The sequence below is a fragment of the Lineus longissimus genome, chromosome 10, assembly GCF_910592395.1.
Source record: "Lineus longissimus chromosome 10, tnLinLong1.2, whole genome shotgun sequence".
In the NCBI taxonomy this organism is placed as follows: Eukaryota; Metazoa; Nemertea; class Pilidiophora; order Heteronemertea; family Lineidae; genus Lineus; species Lineus longissimus.
In genome coordinates, this window is record NC_088317.1 from 15,131,039 (window position 1) to 15,147,241 (window position 16,203).

The following is a 16,203-nucleotide window of genomic DNA, read 5'->3' on the forward strand; positions in this document are numbered from 1 at the left end:
TTTGCGTTAATTATGTGCTACCTTAGCGCTGGTTAGCGCATCAATGACGCAAGTTTATGGACGACAATTGTGTTTTGGACTGTAGCTATTTCCCTTAGTTGAGAACCAATATGATATATATGTTTCTCTCGTTTCTTCAGCTGATGTTTTCGGCAGCGGCAGTGGCGATTCAGACTTCGATATGAGCGGCAGCGGCTCGGGAGACGACAACAAGAATGGCCAAGACGACATACAATTCACGGGATACACGACACGGCCAAAGGACAGTGGCATCAGGGGCGGACACAACAACAAGCCATCGTGGGAAAATACTATGATTACGAGAAAGCATAATGACAATTCAGCCGGAAGTCTGCGATCGTTCCCTTTGACTTTAGTCGCGCTACTCGCAGTTGTGCTATATCGGTTGTTGTGATGTCATCAATTTTGACGCGGGGATTATTCCTCGTTGACTATTTTTTAGGCATCGTGTCCTGTCTGTAGGTATGAAACAATGTGATGTGTGGGGCCTTTGGAATGTCTGACTCTGATCGAACAGACGCCGATTTGCCCAAAAGTTTACCTTAGCAGACGGATGTAATGATGTCAACAATCATTGTGCGCGAGAACTGATGATGTCATCAGTTTATGTGCACATAGCCAATGTGTTCATCATTTCATGGGAGCCATAGAAACAACATAAACAAAAGCCAACAATGATAAGAAGACCTGCCTTACCTTCAAACTTTTCGATACTTGTAGTTTGAAATTCTGGTAGTGCCTGATTTTTTTTGGAAAATGCACTTACAAATCCTTATTTTTGTGAAAGGTTGCGATGCTTCTTTCAGTGTAGTATTTTGTGACTCTTTATTCCCCGATATATTTAAAAATTTACACAATTTTAAAACGAACAAAACATTTTAACAACATTTAACGCATAGCGAGGGTATGTCTTTTTCTACTGAATGAAAATTTACTTGTGATAGGTTAAGTCAATGGGTTGAACATTATGCTGTACATGATTACTATTATATAGAAAACAATTAACTCCTGTAAATACATACGTTTACATGTTTACATAAAAAATATTGAAACGGTCAAATTTACATGACGACAACTATACATGTAACACATCAAATGTGACAAATTGATTAATTAATTAATTAATTATCTGTCTCCAAGTTAATTTCCGACAATCAGTTAATCAATTAATTGATTGATTGATATTAAAAACTGTGCTGTTATTGTGTCAGTTTGTGTCAAGTCTTTTCAAGAATCCGAATTCAGAATGATGTGAATAGAGATACGTACAAGCAATAAAAACGGCACAAAGTAGGGTCAAATTACGTCATCATTTTATACCTCCAAAATGTATTCAGTTAATGTACATGTATGTAACAAACAAACAGCTTACGATCCATGTATTATGTACGACACCCAACGACAGGGTAATTATTTATGTAGAATTTGTAATTTTATACTTTGAGTTGTAAGTTTAATGCAGTATATGCACTTAATATTACAGTGTTCAGTGCAGGCTAAGGCGCGACGGTGGATAGTGTCAAACTTGTGTAGATTCCAAGAAATTTTGTAAATAGTTAGAATGGATGGTAAATCAGGTGCTGTGCATTAGTTGTGCAACAGTGACGAGTCGTAATAATTACAGGGTCCAGCCCTGCAGACTCCGAAAGATGCAGCGCACAGCACACTTGATGAAACTGTGAAAAGAACAGAATTCTACAACGGTATTCTGTAGAGGAATTGATAAAAAGTGACGATTTATGGCCAAAGATGGCGTGACAGACTAACATGGGTGTTACGGTGGATAATCGAGCAAATATGGTACCTGGTAACCAGCTGTTGGTCTTGGTGACAGAAGGTCACCTTGGCGACCAGCAGCCTGCCCTTGGTAACCAGCAGTTGCTATGGCAATTGTTGCTAGATGGACTATATCTACCTCAAATAGGGCTACCCAGTGTGAATCTCATTCACGCAGTGTCTGTGTCTTGTGCTTGGTAAAGTGTCTGGTCCGAGACCTTAATGCCTTCTTGCCTACATGTGCGTGTAAAAGTTGCAATTGAGATTAACTGCTTGTACTTGTGCAGATTGTGAAATTTCTCAGCAAACTTTCCTGAAGTGTTATTAGGTCTAACTGACGCGTCGTTGTTGTAAGTGTTTATTTCTTGCGTCTCAAGAGGGCGCAAGTGTGAGGATTGATGCGTCGCAATGGCTCTGAATGTACAGTTTTCACTAAAAAAAGGGTGTTTTATAGTATTTATGAATCTTATAAGTTTATTAATTGTACATGTTAGTTTTTGTCGTTTACTAAATGCCGGGAAATTCTGTTTAGTTCTCTCGATAGGTCATGATATCAAGTTGTGTATCGTCTGTCTGGCGAGTCACAATATTGGGGGGGGGGGGGGGGGGGGGGGCTACTATAATTTGTCCAGGAAATTTAGAGGAGGCTGAATGATAAGCAAAATATTTGTAATGTTTTTGGTCACAAATGTTTACATCTTGAAAATTTTCCTAGGTGCCATAGGTTGTGAAGGATAACTTTTCAGTTGAACAAAATATCTTGACCCTTTCGTTGCGGCAGCCATTTTTCGGCGGGCACTCCGTCTGCTGACAGTGGAGACCAATATTGAACAGAAGAGCTAAATTTTATCAGAATGGTCAATACATGTCGTGCGCAGGTCATGGGGCCATGTTCATGACGTGTTATGCACGCCACCCGCAGCAAAGGGTTGATAGTCCTTGTGTGATATTCATTACAGTTCAGTTATACTCACGGCCCAATGAGATTCATAATACGCTTGAGCATGAGAAGTTATGTAGTATACAGTCCAGGTCACAATTGACATCCCGTAAAGCGCGTCATTGACGTGCTACCGATGCCTATGTTGTGCGCAAGTTGCACATAAGTCGCACATAGGTGGCGCATAACTTACTCGAAACAAAGAGAGATAAGCGCGTCATTGGTGCACAACTCGCGCGTACCTTGCAGGATGGATGTTAATTGTGATTTGGACTGTATATTGTATTAAGGGTGGACTTTATTTCATTTATTGACATACCTCAACAGATTGAGACCAAAGATATAATACTCAGGATGGTTTGAGGTTCAGGGTAAAAATTATGACAATCAAGTTGATAGTCAGTTAGGTGCCATTCTGTTTTACCTAGGGGGTTGAACAAGTGGGATTTTCCCTAAGGGATTCTGACAAAAAGGGATATTTCCCTTGTGAGGGAGTTAAGTCAAATGGGGATTTATTAGGTTCAGTTAAAGGTTTGCTTTATCTCTGATACTAAGGTGGTCGCAATTGGTTAAAACTTTAAGTGATCTGTTCCTCGAGTACAAGGAAAAAAGTGTGACTTTAGGCTAAGTTTTGTGATTGAAAAGAAACCTGGTTCAATTTTTAGCTTTTTCATATATCTTTGTAAAAGGGGAACAGACCACTTGAAGATGCATACCGATGCGACTCCTTGTTCGAGTCACTTATTATGACCTATATTTTCTGCGGTTACATTTTTCTCGAATTTCCTGGCACTTAGCAAAAGCAGTCCATTGCATGATTTCCTCGTTGTCTGTGTATTATTATGATCTGCATCATAGCGTTGCTTGTGCCACCTAATGGCCACACGGTGCAACGCTCTATCATGTAACGTATTCGTCTTTAGTCTTTGACAATCATGTGTTGGTGAAGTCGCGTTTTAAAATGATCGTTTTACAGCTCGTCTCTAAAGCTGTAAAAAGGTGGTATCTGAGTGATACAAAGTTATATATATGATTGAAATCATATGAATTCTTATCAAATATTAATGATGGTCTGATTATTAATTTTTGTTTTTATTTATGGGAGAATGTTGTAAAAATAGAATGCTTGGTAGATTTTCGCGTTTCGGGCCAAAGCTGGTTGCCAACTGTCACAAGAAAAAGCCGGAAAAGTTAGCAGTGGTCTTAATCTTGTTTTTTGTTTGCCAAAAAGTTGTGTGGTTGCCATCCCCATCTAGGCCGAGCATCCTAAATTGTTAGTTTTAAAAAATTGATGTCAAGACAAAAAAGGCTATTCGTGAAGCATATTTTCAAAAAGATATGAAAATAAGCTGTCATTCTCAGCTTCAATTTGAATACATATAATTTCTAACCAAATCGAATAGAAATTGAGATTTAGAAATTTTGGAGGAAGAAATGGACTTTGGCTTATTTGAGGATTGCAACCATTTTGTCTATTGCCACACATCCCCTGCTGGGGAAAACCCTAGTGCTTAATGTTGTCTGTGACTTATACAAAGTTCATTTCACCAAAGCTACAAGATGTAATGAATGTGCCTGAAATTTTACATCAAATTATAAAATTTTACTTGGTGTGTACATCTGAGTAACTACGAGGTGAAATCAACTCCTACCAACTCTAAATCTCAGTGCAGATCGCCCATTTTGATAACGAAAACATGTTATGCTGTGCCATACTTAAGGCTTCCAGAGCGACTTGGTTACGAAGGTTACCATTGTCTCAATGTGACTCAAACCACATAGTCTGCACATACATGTACAACTCCTATATTTTATACAGAGTACAGTTCTTGTCAAGTGAAATGTATAGAGACTTTGCGTCACCTTAACGAGATAAAATCTGCTGTACTTTATGTACAATTCTAAGTTAAGTGTATTGGGTTCTCTGTGTTGATATGCACGATAATGCAGCAACAGTGTATGGATAAGGTGACTCTTGTAAAAACATTTTATACAAAATAAACGATTAGAAAAATACAAAATTATTCGTACGCTGTAATTTTATGTGTTGAAGTGACCTGGGAGAATTGGACACCTGTGTCGTATTTTTTTACCCGCAGATTTCTGTAAGTGTAGTACTCGTAACTCAAGCTGAGGTAGTTTTACGCACAGGCCAATTTCAATTTAGTACTTAAATCTTCCAAAGTCAATGTATTTTCCTTGTGTATTCAAAGGCATGGTTCGCCTGTGGACGTTATTTATTGTCTGTCCTACAAGTAATGCTGCAGTACAGTAACCAGGCACGCAAATGCGGTGAAAACTGACTTACAGTCCAAATCACAATTGACAACCATCCTGCTTCGCGTCAGTGAGGCACAACAAACGCGCGAGTTACGCTCCAAGTTGTGCGCCAGTTACGCACCAGTGACGCCCTTATCTCTCTGTTTCGCGTAAATTTCGCGCGACTAAAGAGCAACCTACATGCTTGGTAGCGCGTCAGTGATGCAATTTACGGGACGTCAATTGTGATTTTGATTATACAAATGTACATTGTGTAGAATCATATCGACATGATTACAAAATTTGAGCTAATGACTCTAACCTTTAAGACTTCTGCTGGCTTTTCTGGTGTGATGACTCCCCTTACATTTAACAGATTTTAATAGATGTCTCCTGAGATCTGTTTGGAGATTTTCTCTGTTTGACATTTGTGTTGGCTTGAGATTTAACGTACAAGTGCACTGATTATGTATAGCCTGGGAAATGAGTTCCTTGAGATTCTATGTCACCAGAATTGCAGGGCTTAGCTGTACATTCTGTACATGCAATGCTCAGGCAATTCTGATCAGCGTAAGGTGAGCCAAGATGACAATCCTACAGAAGGACATGGTTCAGTTCACCCTCAGTAGACCAACTTCATCGGTGCATTTATATAGGAAACTGTACAATAATGTGAAGGTGAAATTGGCCAACGATCGGGGAAACCAAAAGCTGTTGTCTGAATGGTCCTATACTTCCATTCACAGCTCTCTAGAAGTCTGGTCCAATCGCTGCTTCAGGTTCAACCCAGTAACATCAGATGTACATGAAACCACATGTCAATATGATGTTATAAGCCAACATGCTTTCTAACAACCGAGCCCTGGCTGTTGCCTCTTGTCCCTTCCTTGTGGCCATTGTGGCCAGTCTCTCGGTGTCCCAGAATTGGCACTTCTGAAGCACATGCTCTGGCGTCCGATCAAACGCAATAATACTCCTGCTAGATGCACAATGTTCTGATCTACTGTTGTGTCTGCCATAGAACCTAGCAGTCATTTGATGACGTGAAATGTTGTCTTTCATGCCGTGCTTCATTTTAATGACACTTTAGTAATAATCACAAGAAAATATTTGGCCATTTTGTAAATAGGGTGAGAAAACTTTAGCCCTTTCACTTTGACGCAGAACAGCAAGTCATCTAACCACTTTTCGAAGAAAGGTGAACATTTAAGATTTTGTAGTTTTAGTTATATTATTGAAAATTTGACATAACTCTGCAGTTTTGAATGAAAGGGTTAATTTTTGACTGTGTCTGGAGCTTGGGATATGTCTTTGTACAGATTGTGTTGGAATTTTTTCCGTGTTAGATAAAATTGTCAACGCTACCACCCCTCAATAGTGTGATATTTAATATAGACCTGCCTCCATGTACAGCAAATGTATAAGGGCGAGGCCACTTGATAAAAAATCAGGGGTGGTAGGGTTGATTTTATGGGCAGTCCAGCTTTTAGAAAGTTGTTGTTAGTGATTGTTAATGTGTAAGTGTCCAGAGTTATGGCCCAGTACTTGGCACTATTCACTGACTTGTGCAAGACTGGTGAAAGTTTCTTTGCTTGTGCAAGATTATGGCTTTAGCAAACTTCTTCTATGACTCCTGCAGAAGCATTTAAGCAGCCCGCAAATGTGACATTTTTATCACTGCAACCTGTAATAATTATCACTGCGATGAGTGACAATAAGAATGCCTGTCTGCAGGTAAAACCGATAATCGCTAGCTTTGATAATTACCTTTCTGCAACGATCAATTTTTGTCACAGGTGCTGGCAAAGACCACCACAAGTGAGAGAAGTTTGTCACTTGCATGTGCAGTAATCATTGCATGTCAATGCAAAAGAAACTTCTAGTTGGGGGCACTTTAGCAAAATTTTGCTAGGATAATGTTTAAGAGTGATTTGTTAGGGTTTCAGTTGTGATTAGTATATTTGAAAAGAAATTCCAAAGTCTGCCAACCTAAGCATGGTGGGTGAAACTGTTCAAACACTTTAATGTTCACTTCGGCTTGTCTTCACTGATTGAGACAGGTTGTTAAGTCTTTGCCATGCAATGCATTCGGAATGCACAGCATTGTACAGGAGCTTTGCTCTGCTTAGGGTGGCAAGGATTTTATACTAAGCTGAATGTATTATTGCTTAGTATTATTTCCAAATTGTCTTAACTTGCTAGACACCCACAGTAGTCAAAGACATCATTTTGAGAATTTTAATTTTGCTTCGTGGGATGGTCGCAGGGAAGTCTTTTGATTGTCCACATGGATCGCTTGGTCGACAAAGTTTAGCTTTCAATGTTTCTAAGTTTCGACTTTAAGTATTATTAATGCAATCAAGATTAAATAAAGAATTATCACATGTGGTCTTTATTTATTCTTGATACAAGGAGATGTAATCTCGGACTATTGTGAGACAAAAAAATGCTCAGAAAACTTTGTTTTGCATGTGTGTTACCTTAAAGCATAATACAAATCGTAGAGAGAACCTTTTGCAGCCCAGGATACTAAAGACTTAAAGGAAGAGTACATTGAATTAGTGATGACTGTCATATGTATGGTATATGGTGACAGACTTCTTTGGTAGACTTTCTGATACAATACGCCTTTATCTTGGTAAACAATTTGCAAAGGGTTAATTCAGGCCTGTTCTGTGGTGATGCTGAGTTGGGTCAGAAAAGGAGTGAATGAATCATGAGATGATTTGCATATTCAAATGAGCATTTTGAACTAACCAATCAGGCCTGCAGGTGCCCTTCCTCATTATGAATTATTCATAGATGATTTGAATGATTGGACAAAATGTTGAATTTTGCCCAAACAGACCTGTGAGTGCTCCGAACTTTCCCTTGGACGGATCACTGATTTTACATTATTGTTTTGGCCATTCTGATGAGTGACTGGACCTGGTTACAGATATTTTAAGTGTTTACCAAATAGCGACCAAACAAAAGTTACACTTCCTTTAGCAGTCTCTTCAATCATATTTCTGACAAATTTCCAGAGGTTGTTTGCTGTGACACGTGCTGTGTATTAGTGGTGTAAAATTTTACAATTTCAAAAAAGCGTTGTAGTATTTTATAAGCAAAAGAAATACAAAGAAATTAATTGCTATTAGATTTCATATGCTTTCCAGAGAAGTTTGTAAATTCTACTACTGCAGATTTTTTGTGAAATATTCGAATGTATCAACACTCTAAATATCGTTGTACAGTATCGCACAGCAATAATTATTTCTTTGAGAAACATTTTATGAGAAACTTGTGATTCTTTGTGGGTTTGGCAAAGTTTTGCTCGGGCTCCAAAGGGTTAATAACTGCTTCAACAGAATACTATGTTTTTAATTAAACATGCCCGTAACTACATACCAATAAAATTTTTATAGTTTTTAGGAACAATGCTTTTGGCATTTTTGTATAGAAAATATAAGGAAACTTCATGTTGTACATGTATATGCTACCATTTTTCCTAATTAACATAATGCAGATCATGAATATTTATGAGATTGCATTGATCATGTGTCACAGCAACAAGCGTCTGCCATATTGTGTCATGGGCATTTGGTCTAAAACAATTTGGGTGAACTACACTTTATCACTGCATGTATCTGAAATTTATTGCCGCCTTTCACCAGAGTCAACACAAATTTACTTAAAAATTACCAAAACCCACACTTTTTGGCAGCACATGAAACCTTTTGATTCCCTTTTGTTGGGAATTCTAGAGATCTGGGATAAGTTATTGGCCTTCTAGCAAAAATTCAAAAGTTTTGATGATCAAATACATGCATGTAAAAACATTTAAAAATCATCTTCTATAATTATTGAAGAATTGCCAATACGATGTACAGTAGAACCTCTCTATCAAGGACACCCTCAGGACTGAAAAGTGCTGTCCTTACTAGAGAGGTGTCCTGATAAGTTAGGTCAAATTGAATGGAAATAACCAATTTGGGACCAAATCAAGAGTCCTTGATAGAGAGGTTGTCCTTAATAGAGAGGTGTCCGCTAAGGGAGGTTCTACTGTACCTGTCTTTTCAGAATGAAAAATATTTCTCAATGACCATTGGACAAGATAGTGACTTTGGCGTCACCCTGAGTTGGTGGAGGGCCTTTCTGTACTGGTGTACAGAAAGCTGCACTTCATGCATTACAGGTTACGGCCAGCTTGGCACAATACAAAACGCCACATTCATTTCATTCTCTGCACCATTTTTATCAACTTCATCAAGTGATTTGTATAGTCACCTAACATTAGTACCTAACATTACCACAAGGGGCTCTGAATAACTTTTCCTCTCATGCGTCAGATTATGTCCAGTGTGGATGTGTATTTTTCCGCATTCAGTTAGAAATATGTTACCAACTTTATGCTATATATACTTATAACAGGAGTGAAAAAAAACTTGTAACATCTTACCTTATTCTTTGTTTCTCAGTGTACGTCAGCTCCTTGCTCCTTGCCCCCTGGTGGTGCTGTTAGGTACTTTTAGGTACCAACTAGGGCCAGCATAGATTACTTGTAAAATGAGGATAATATTTTATTTGAATAAAATTTATATGTAAAAACCAATTTATGGTATTCTAGTTATGCTCTGTGTTTTGTTGTGCGAGTGTTCTGACGAAGACGGATCAGAGCGTTCATTATCACGCTACATGTGCTATTCGACAACGGGCATATAGGCCTAGGCTAGACGTAGGCAAGGCAAAACCTTCCTATAGAAATCCTGATAGCTATACTGTCATGTTGGGAGTCCGGAGAGTCCTCCCGATACGGCTCCCGAGTTTAGCTTCACACAAAATAAACAACACAGAAGTTCTTTCACGAATTGTATCTCCTCGATACTGTAGACTTACCTAGTTCCTTGTCGGTTTAGTGTGGATGACAGCAATCGAACCTAAGTAATATCACGTCGCGCAAACAGAGAGGTATCGAAACTCGTCCGCCATCATGGTTCACCATGTACATCTACGGGGTCCCCTAATTGGGGTCACTTTTAAGGTAACGTCATCATATCAGTTAAAGAGGATGTCGCATCCTGCAGCTGGAAATCTATATGCATGTATTACACTACGTCTATCATTTTTTCAACTTGAGAACTACTTGTGGTGTTGTTCCCGTTGTCTCGAAAGCATGTTCCCTGACACAACCAATGGGGGCATCAAATAGGCCAAACAGTGGTTCATTTTGTGGTGGCGCGCCACAATGTTACAAGCAAACTGGGAAGAAGTTCTGTACAAGGAAAGAGTACAGTAGAACCTGCTAGGACAACCCAGCGACTGGTAAATGAGGTCCTTATAATAGCAAAGTCTCCTGATTAGTTTTGTCACAACCAGTCCTGAATTGCAGCAAAGCCACATCCTATCAAAGTTGACATAGTCAGAAACAATCAAGACGCAAAGCACATAAGTTCAGTCACAATCAGTAAGAATCTAAGCAATACAACATCCCAGTCAAGAATTGGCACATGGTAACAAAAAGCCCTTAATCAAACCAATTCCACGGATCACACATCCTATCAAAGTTGATACATTGTCACAACACGTCTGGTCCACAGCAATGCAACATCTCCACTGAGTCCAGTCCAGTCCAGTCCAGTCCTCAACAATGTCGCACCATATCAAAGTTAATTCACTGTCACAACCAGTCCAGAATTACAATAGTGCCACATCTAATCTCAAAGTTACATGTACGAGACCTGAATCACAGCGTCTTATCAAAGTTGATACACTGTCACAACCAGTCCTGAACCACAACAATACCACATACTAATACTATCAAAGCCGATGCCTTGACTCACAAGGCCACATACTGTTAAAGTTGATACAATGGAATAGACATGACATCTGCATGATTTCGCCTGTAAAAGCCGCATGGCGTAAACATCCCGTCTGCATGATCTCGCCTGTAAAAGCCGCATGGCGTAAACATCCCGTCTGCATGATCTCGCCTGTAAAAGCCGCATGGCGTAAACATCCCGTCTGCATGATCTCGCCTGTAAAAGCCGCATGGCGTAAACATCCCGTCTGCATGATCTCGCCTGTAAAAGCCGCATGGCGTAAACATCACGTCTGCATGATCTCGCCTGTAAAAGCCGCATGACGTTTACATCCCGTCTGCATGATCTCGCCTGTAAAAGCCGCATGGCGTAAACATCCCGTCTGCATGATCTCGCCTGTAAAAGCCGCATGACGTTTACATCCCGTCTGCATGATCTCGCCTGTAAAAGCCGCATGGCGTAAACATCCCGTCTGCATGATCTCGCCTGTAAAAGCCGCATGACGTTTACATTCCGTCTGCATGATCTCGCCTGTAAAAGCCGCATGACGTTTACATCCCGTCTGCATGATCTCGCCTGTAAAAGCCGCATGGCGTTTACATCCCGTCTGCATGATCTCGCCTGTAAAAGCCGCATGGCGTTTACCTCTTTTTGGAATACGAAAAATTATCGCCATTGTCTGGCTTTATGAGTGACTGTCGCCGATGTTACTACGCTAACAAACACGTGTTGATATACAGTAGAACCTCTCTATTAATGACACCCTCGGGACTGGAAACTGCTGTCCTTTGAAGAGAGGGTGTCCCTTATAGAGAGGTGTCTGATAAGAGAGGTTTTACTGTATTTATATGTGTTATTGATTAGGAGCATTGATGTGGTTTTGGCACGAGTCATGCATTTCTTTATCTACAGTTATGAAAAAGGTCAACGGCTGACAGCATTGTATTCATCCATTTTTCAATTTGATGTGGAATAAATGATTACGAATATACATGTTAATATATACATATATAGGCTTTATATGCGAATCCGTTGACTTCTGTGGGCGGGATATATGGGGTAGTTATTAGGTAAGTCTCGTTCTCCTTCTTCTTCTTTGCTCCTTTTGTTAACGTCGTCATATGGCTTCGGCTGTTTTGTGTATAGGCCTACTTATGAGGCCCTGTAGCCGACGGTCCGTGTTGTAATGGTCAGTGCAGGGCCTCAGGAACTGGGGCCGAGCGCCGACACCTTGACTCGCATGATGCGTTTGCGCGGTTGCGTCATCACTATCGCGCTGGTGAGTGACTAAGCGACCTCAGAAACCGGCTGGCCAAGAATTTGATGCGACGAATTAAGAGCTCGAGCACAAGGGCGCAATCGAGAAGTGATAAATTAGGGTGATGCTAGGGTGGAGGATAGTTAAGGGAAATATTGAATTTCGAATGCTCCAGATTTTTTGTAGTCTGCTATGAGGTATCTTTGACTTCTTTCGAAAAAATCCTCTTGGAAGCATAACATGCCATTTCCAGGCATGCGAGAGTTCAGCGGAAATTCTAAATTCTTGCAGCTATGCACTACAAATGCTTGTCACGAGTCAAAAGTTTTTTTTTGAGGGGGGGGGGGGCAATCCACTCCTATCAGACCTATCGGCAGGCGCCAACACTTGCCTATGTCAGGATTGCATGACCAAACGTGACCCTGTCCCGGTCATGCGAAAGAATTGAAAGGGCAGCTCCATGCAGGAGAGAGGTTCCAATGCTTAAATAGGCCTACCGTAGGCCTACGAAGCAGGTGTATGTTTTTGGTCGTTGGTCTGGGTCAGTCGCATGAGTAACATCAGTGTGTGTCTTTCCTACCATTCCTATTTTAGTTGGAAATATGTGCTGGACCTTGCATGGACTTCATTGCAAATTTCGGCGTAGTAATAGTATAGTGATGAGGCGGTCGGTGCTTGAAGTGCATGTCTTCACCATGGCAACTGCGATATTTATTGCAGACAATGCGTCGTGATGCCTTATCCAGTCCTATCAGGTGTGATAAGACCAATAATATTACTGTTACAGCTGCGTCGTTCGCGTCTGTTCCAAAACAATGGCCCGGTGTGTGAATGGCGAGATGCATCAGCTACACAAATATACTGGGGCAACAGGTAGAAAACAGTACCATTGATTTTGTCGGCAAGGCCTGAGCTAAAAACCAAGTACGTTATAGAATTTTCCCAGTGATTTTAGCTTTTTTATCATGTCAGATATAATCTTACGCGCCCCATCCTCTTTTCGCATGACCGGAACACTTATCATCGCTGACGTCGTTTCGTACCTGCTTTGAATTAAAATTGGCCAGTCAAAAGCAATAGCATCCCGCGATAATGAGGTCACTGCAGCTGCTGCCCTCTATTTCCCCATCGCTGAATTACAGGCAATGTCGGACAAACATGCGGTTTCGTAATGGATTCAGGCTTTCTGACCAGGGCAGTTAGATTCAATCTGGCACATGTCATTCATGTTAAAAACAATGCAGGGTCAAAGATAATTGTGACTTTGAAATAAGCTCAAATGTGTAGAAATAAGTGTCGATGTCCGACTGTCACGTGACTATTAAAAACGTCATCAATATCTTATTCAAATGACCTTGTGAGCTATAAATACATGTAGTAACTTCGCGGAATGCTATTCGCCACCCTTGTACGTCCCATATCTAAAATCTCTTTTGTTCACAGTGACATTTTATACAAATGTACTCAATTTTTATTTGAATTATTGACAGTCAGCGGTTGTAATAAATCAACTGGCGCGAGTGAAGTGTCAAAGCTAGGGACAGACGTGAATATACGTCGCGTCGTATCTATTGTAAAGAAAACGTGTATCAATTTTTCGAATTAAGGGTTGACTAGAGGCACCTTCATTTTGGCGAGAAGTTGCATGAGTAGTATATATTTGATGCAGTTCAATATTTTATGCATTTTAAACTGCCCCCGATCAAAAACCAGTGCATTTCGGACGGCCCCCGAACTCACGGCCGAAGGTATTCGTGTGGCGGCTCTCAATTAAAGTAGAAACAGACTCAGTGTTCTCCGATTTCTGCGGCTTTACCCGTATTGCATATGCAGGCGCAAGGGCGCCGTTTGCGCGCTCTTATTGGTAATGTGTACCTCTGGACGGCGCTTCGACCAAAATGCTCCTTGTCAACGGGTGTTCTTTCATTAAAGTGTTGAGTTCACTCTTAGTCATTTTGCTCTACCCGCCCCTTCCACCTCATATGGCCGTGTTCGTTCCACTATGGCCGTAAAGCACCTTGCGTTGTGCAGTATAATATCCACGAAAGAGTCGTACTCGAACAGGGCTATGATGTTCACCGCCGCCGTTGCCTCGGATAGCTTGATTCCCACACTCACATCGCCAGTTGGAAGGACTCGCTGCCCGCGTCGTCTGGTGCTAAATTGAAAATGTACACGGTGTACCCATCCACATAGCCGTCTAGCGTTATATCGTTACTTTGATTTGCCGGCCACAGCTTGCTTCCTCGGAAGAGTGTTATGTAACCACTCAGCTCTTCTCCGTAAAACCCATTTTCAGTTCGCCGTATATGGTTGGCGCGAGCGGACACTATTCAGAATTATGCCACGGCATAAATAGGAATTGTGGTGCACCATAAATCAACCAATCAAAACATCGGATCGCGTGAATTATACCGCAGCAGAATTCAGAATTATGGCACGGCATAAATAGGAATTTTGGTGTGGCATAATTAGACCAATCAGAAAGTGACAATCGTTTTATTTGTGGTGCGGCATAAATCGCAGTTCCGTCCAGAATTCCTATTTATGCCGCGGCTAAATTCACGAGATCAGATGTTTTGATTGGTTGATTTATGGTGCACCACGATTCCGATTTACTTCCGTCCTCCATAAATGACACTTCCGTCCACAATTCCTATTTATACCGCGGCATAATTCACGAGATCCGAGGTTTTTATTGGTTGATTTATGGTGCACCACAATTCCGATTTATGCCGTGGCACTTTAATTCTGAATTCTGTCAACTCATGCCAGCCATAGACGTCGGAGCAAGAGCGGTAAATTTCGTCCCACGCAAACATTATTCTTTTGACTTGCGAGAAGCAAATGCTATTATCGCTCAGCACCTGCGGCAACCGCCAGGTTGGAGCTGCTACTGTGACCAATTGATTGTCAGGCAATGCTTCGTCGCCAGACGAGCAGGAATCAGAGAAAACCGCCCAATTTTCAGTTAGGACGCCGTAGAAAAAGATGAACCGCTAGATTCAGTCTCGTCAAGAAGTTCTTTCGCGCCAGGAGGAAGCCCGTGCCGGTCGCCGTTGGAAAACGAGGCCGCCATTAAGCCATTATACCTTCCACGCGAACACAGGTAAGCCTATGGACTAGTTTTCCGCTCAACACACCTTCACCTCGTGCAACTCGGCGCAATCATCGACGAACCACATATCACTTTGACAGTTTTTAGCCAGGTAGCAAGTCGAAGCATGATTTCTCGCCGATCTGAGCTCGTCGACAGTTATACTACCTAGTAGCAAGGTAACTAATCACTTTTGCAGGTTTTGCTTTCCTCTTTCCGCCCGCTGGAAACGACTAGACTAGGAGCCGTGTTGTGACGGGGTCCAGCCGCTTGGGAAGAAGGCGCGGCTTGAATGTTCCTACTCTTAGTCTTCTTATCAGGGGGGGGGGGGGGGGGGCGTACCCGCCACTACACCGCTAGTAGACGGCTCGACAAGAGACCCAGTACCGGTTTTGGCGAGTCGTTTCTTCGCCAGGACCGCTTTCGAACTGTTCTAAATTCCACCATGAGAGTCGTCGGGAAAAGGGGACCAAGTGGGTTGCCAAGGTTGCGCTGGAATAATTGCTTGTTCACTAACGGTTGGTATTTTTGCTCGACGCAAGTAAAACACTGCCCGCGCTTCTCCCAGGTCGTCGGCGAGGTAACGCAGCAAGATGCCCTCCACGAGGCATACGCCCCACCGCAGATTTCTCTGCCCCCCTGACCTCGGCTGCCAACAGAAAGGCCCGGTCAGAAGGCACCTCATCGTCCTCTGCGACGGGTGCCGGACAAAATTCACATCCATCGGGCCGGGCTTTCTCGCGCTTTTTCGGCTTTTTCTGCTTTTTGAGTCGTTTTGAACTCGGCTCATCGCGCACGCCGCCTGGCGCTGGTCCCTTTGCACGAGGCATGAGCTCCGAGGCAGATTTCTCTGTCCCCCTGACCTCGGCTGCTGGCAGTAAAGCCCGGTCAGAAGGCACCTCGTCGTCCGGGTGCCAGGCGAGATTCACACATACCGATGATCGGCGACATTGCCGGAAAATTACCAGTGGTTTTACTGTCGAGGTACATTTAAGGGATACAGACACCTTTACCGCTGTTGTTAGCAGACTATATACACCTAAACTTTAAC

The 16,203-nt window shown here is 41.7% G+C and overlaps 2 protein-coding genes across 2 annotated transcripts in view; one reads left to right on the top strand and one right to left on the bottom strand.

Annotated features, from left to right (window-relative positions):
* LOC135495190 (glypican-6-like) overlaps positions 1–9,590 on the top strand; it is a 54,543-nt gene extending 44,953 nt beyond the window's left edge. The window contains exon 8 of the mRNA XM_064783677.1: positions 141–9,590. Within this exon, the coding sequence (XP_064639747.1) occupies positions 141–415 (275 nt within the window). The 3' untranslated portion in view covers positions 416–9,590. The remainder of the gene's footprint in view (positions 1–140) is intronic.
* Positions 9,591–11,083: 1,493 nt separating this feature from the next.
* On the bottom strand, positions 11,084–11,410 carry LOC135494376 (uncharacterized). The gene has a single exon (XM_064782296.1). It carries the CDS (start codon positions 11,408–11,410, stop codon positions 11,084–11,086), a length of 327 nt encoding a protein of 108 aa, XP_064638366.1.
* Positions 11,411–16,203: the final 4,793 nt, after the last annotated feature.

Coding starts and splice junctions, on each gene's coding strand:
- LOC135494376 (XM_064782296.1), bottom strand. CDS start 11,410: ATGCAGACGGGATGTAAACGCCATGCGGCTTTTACAGGCGAGATCATG.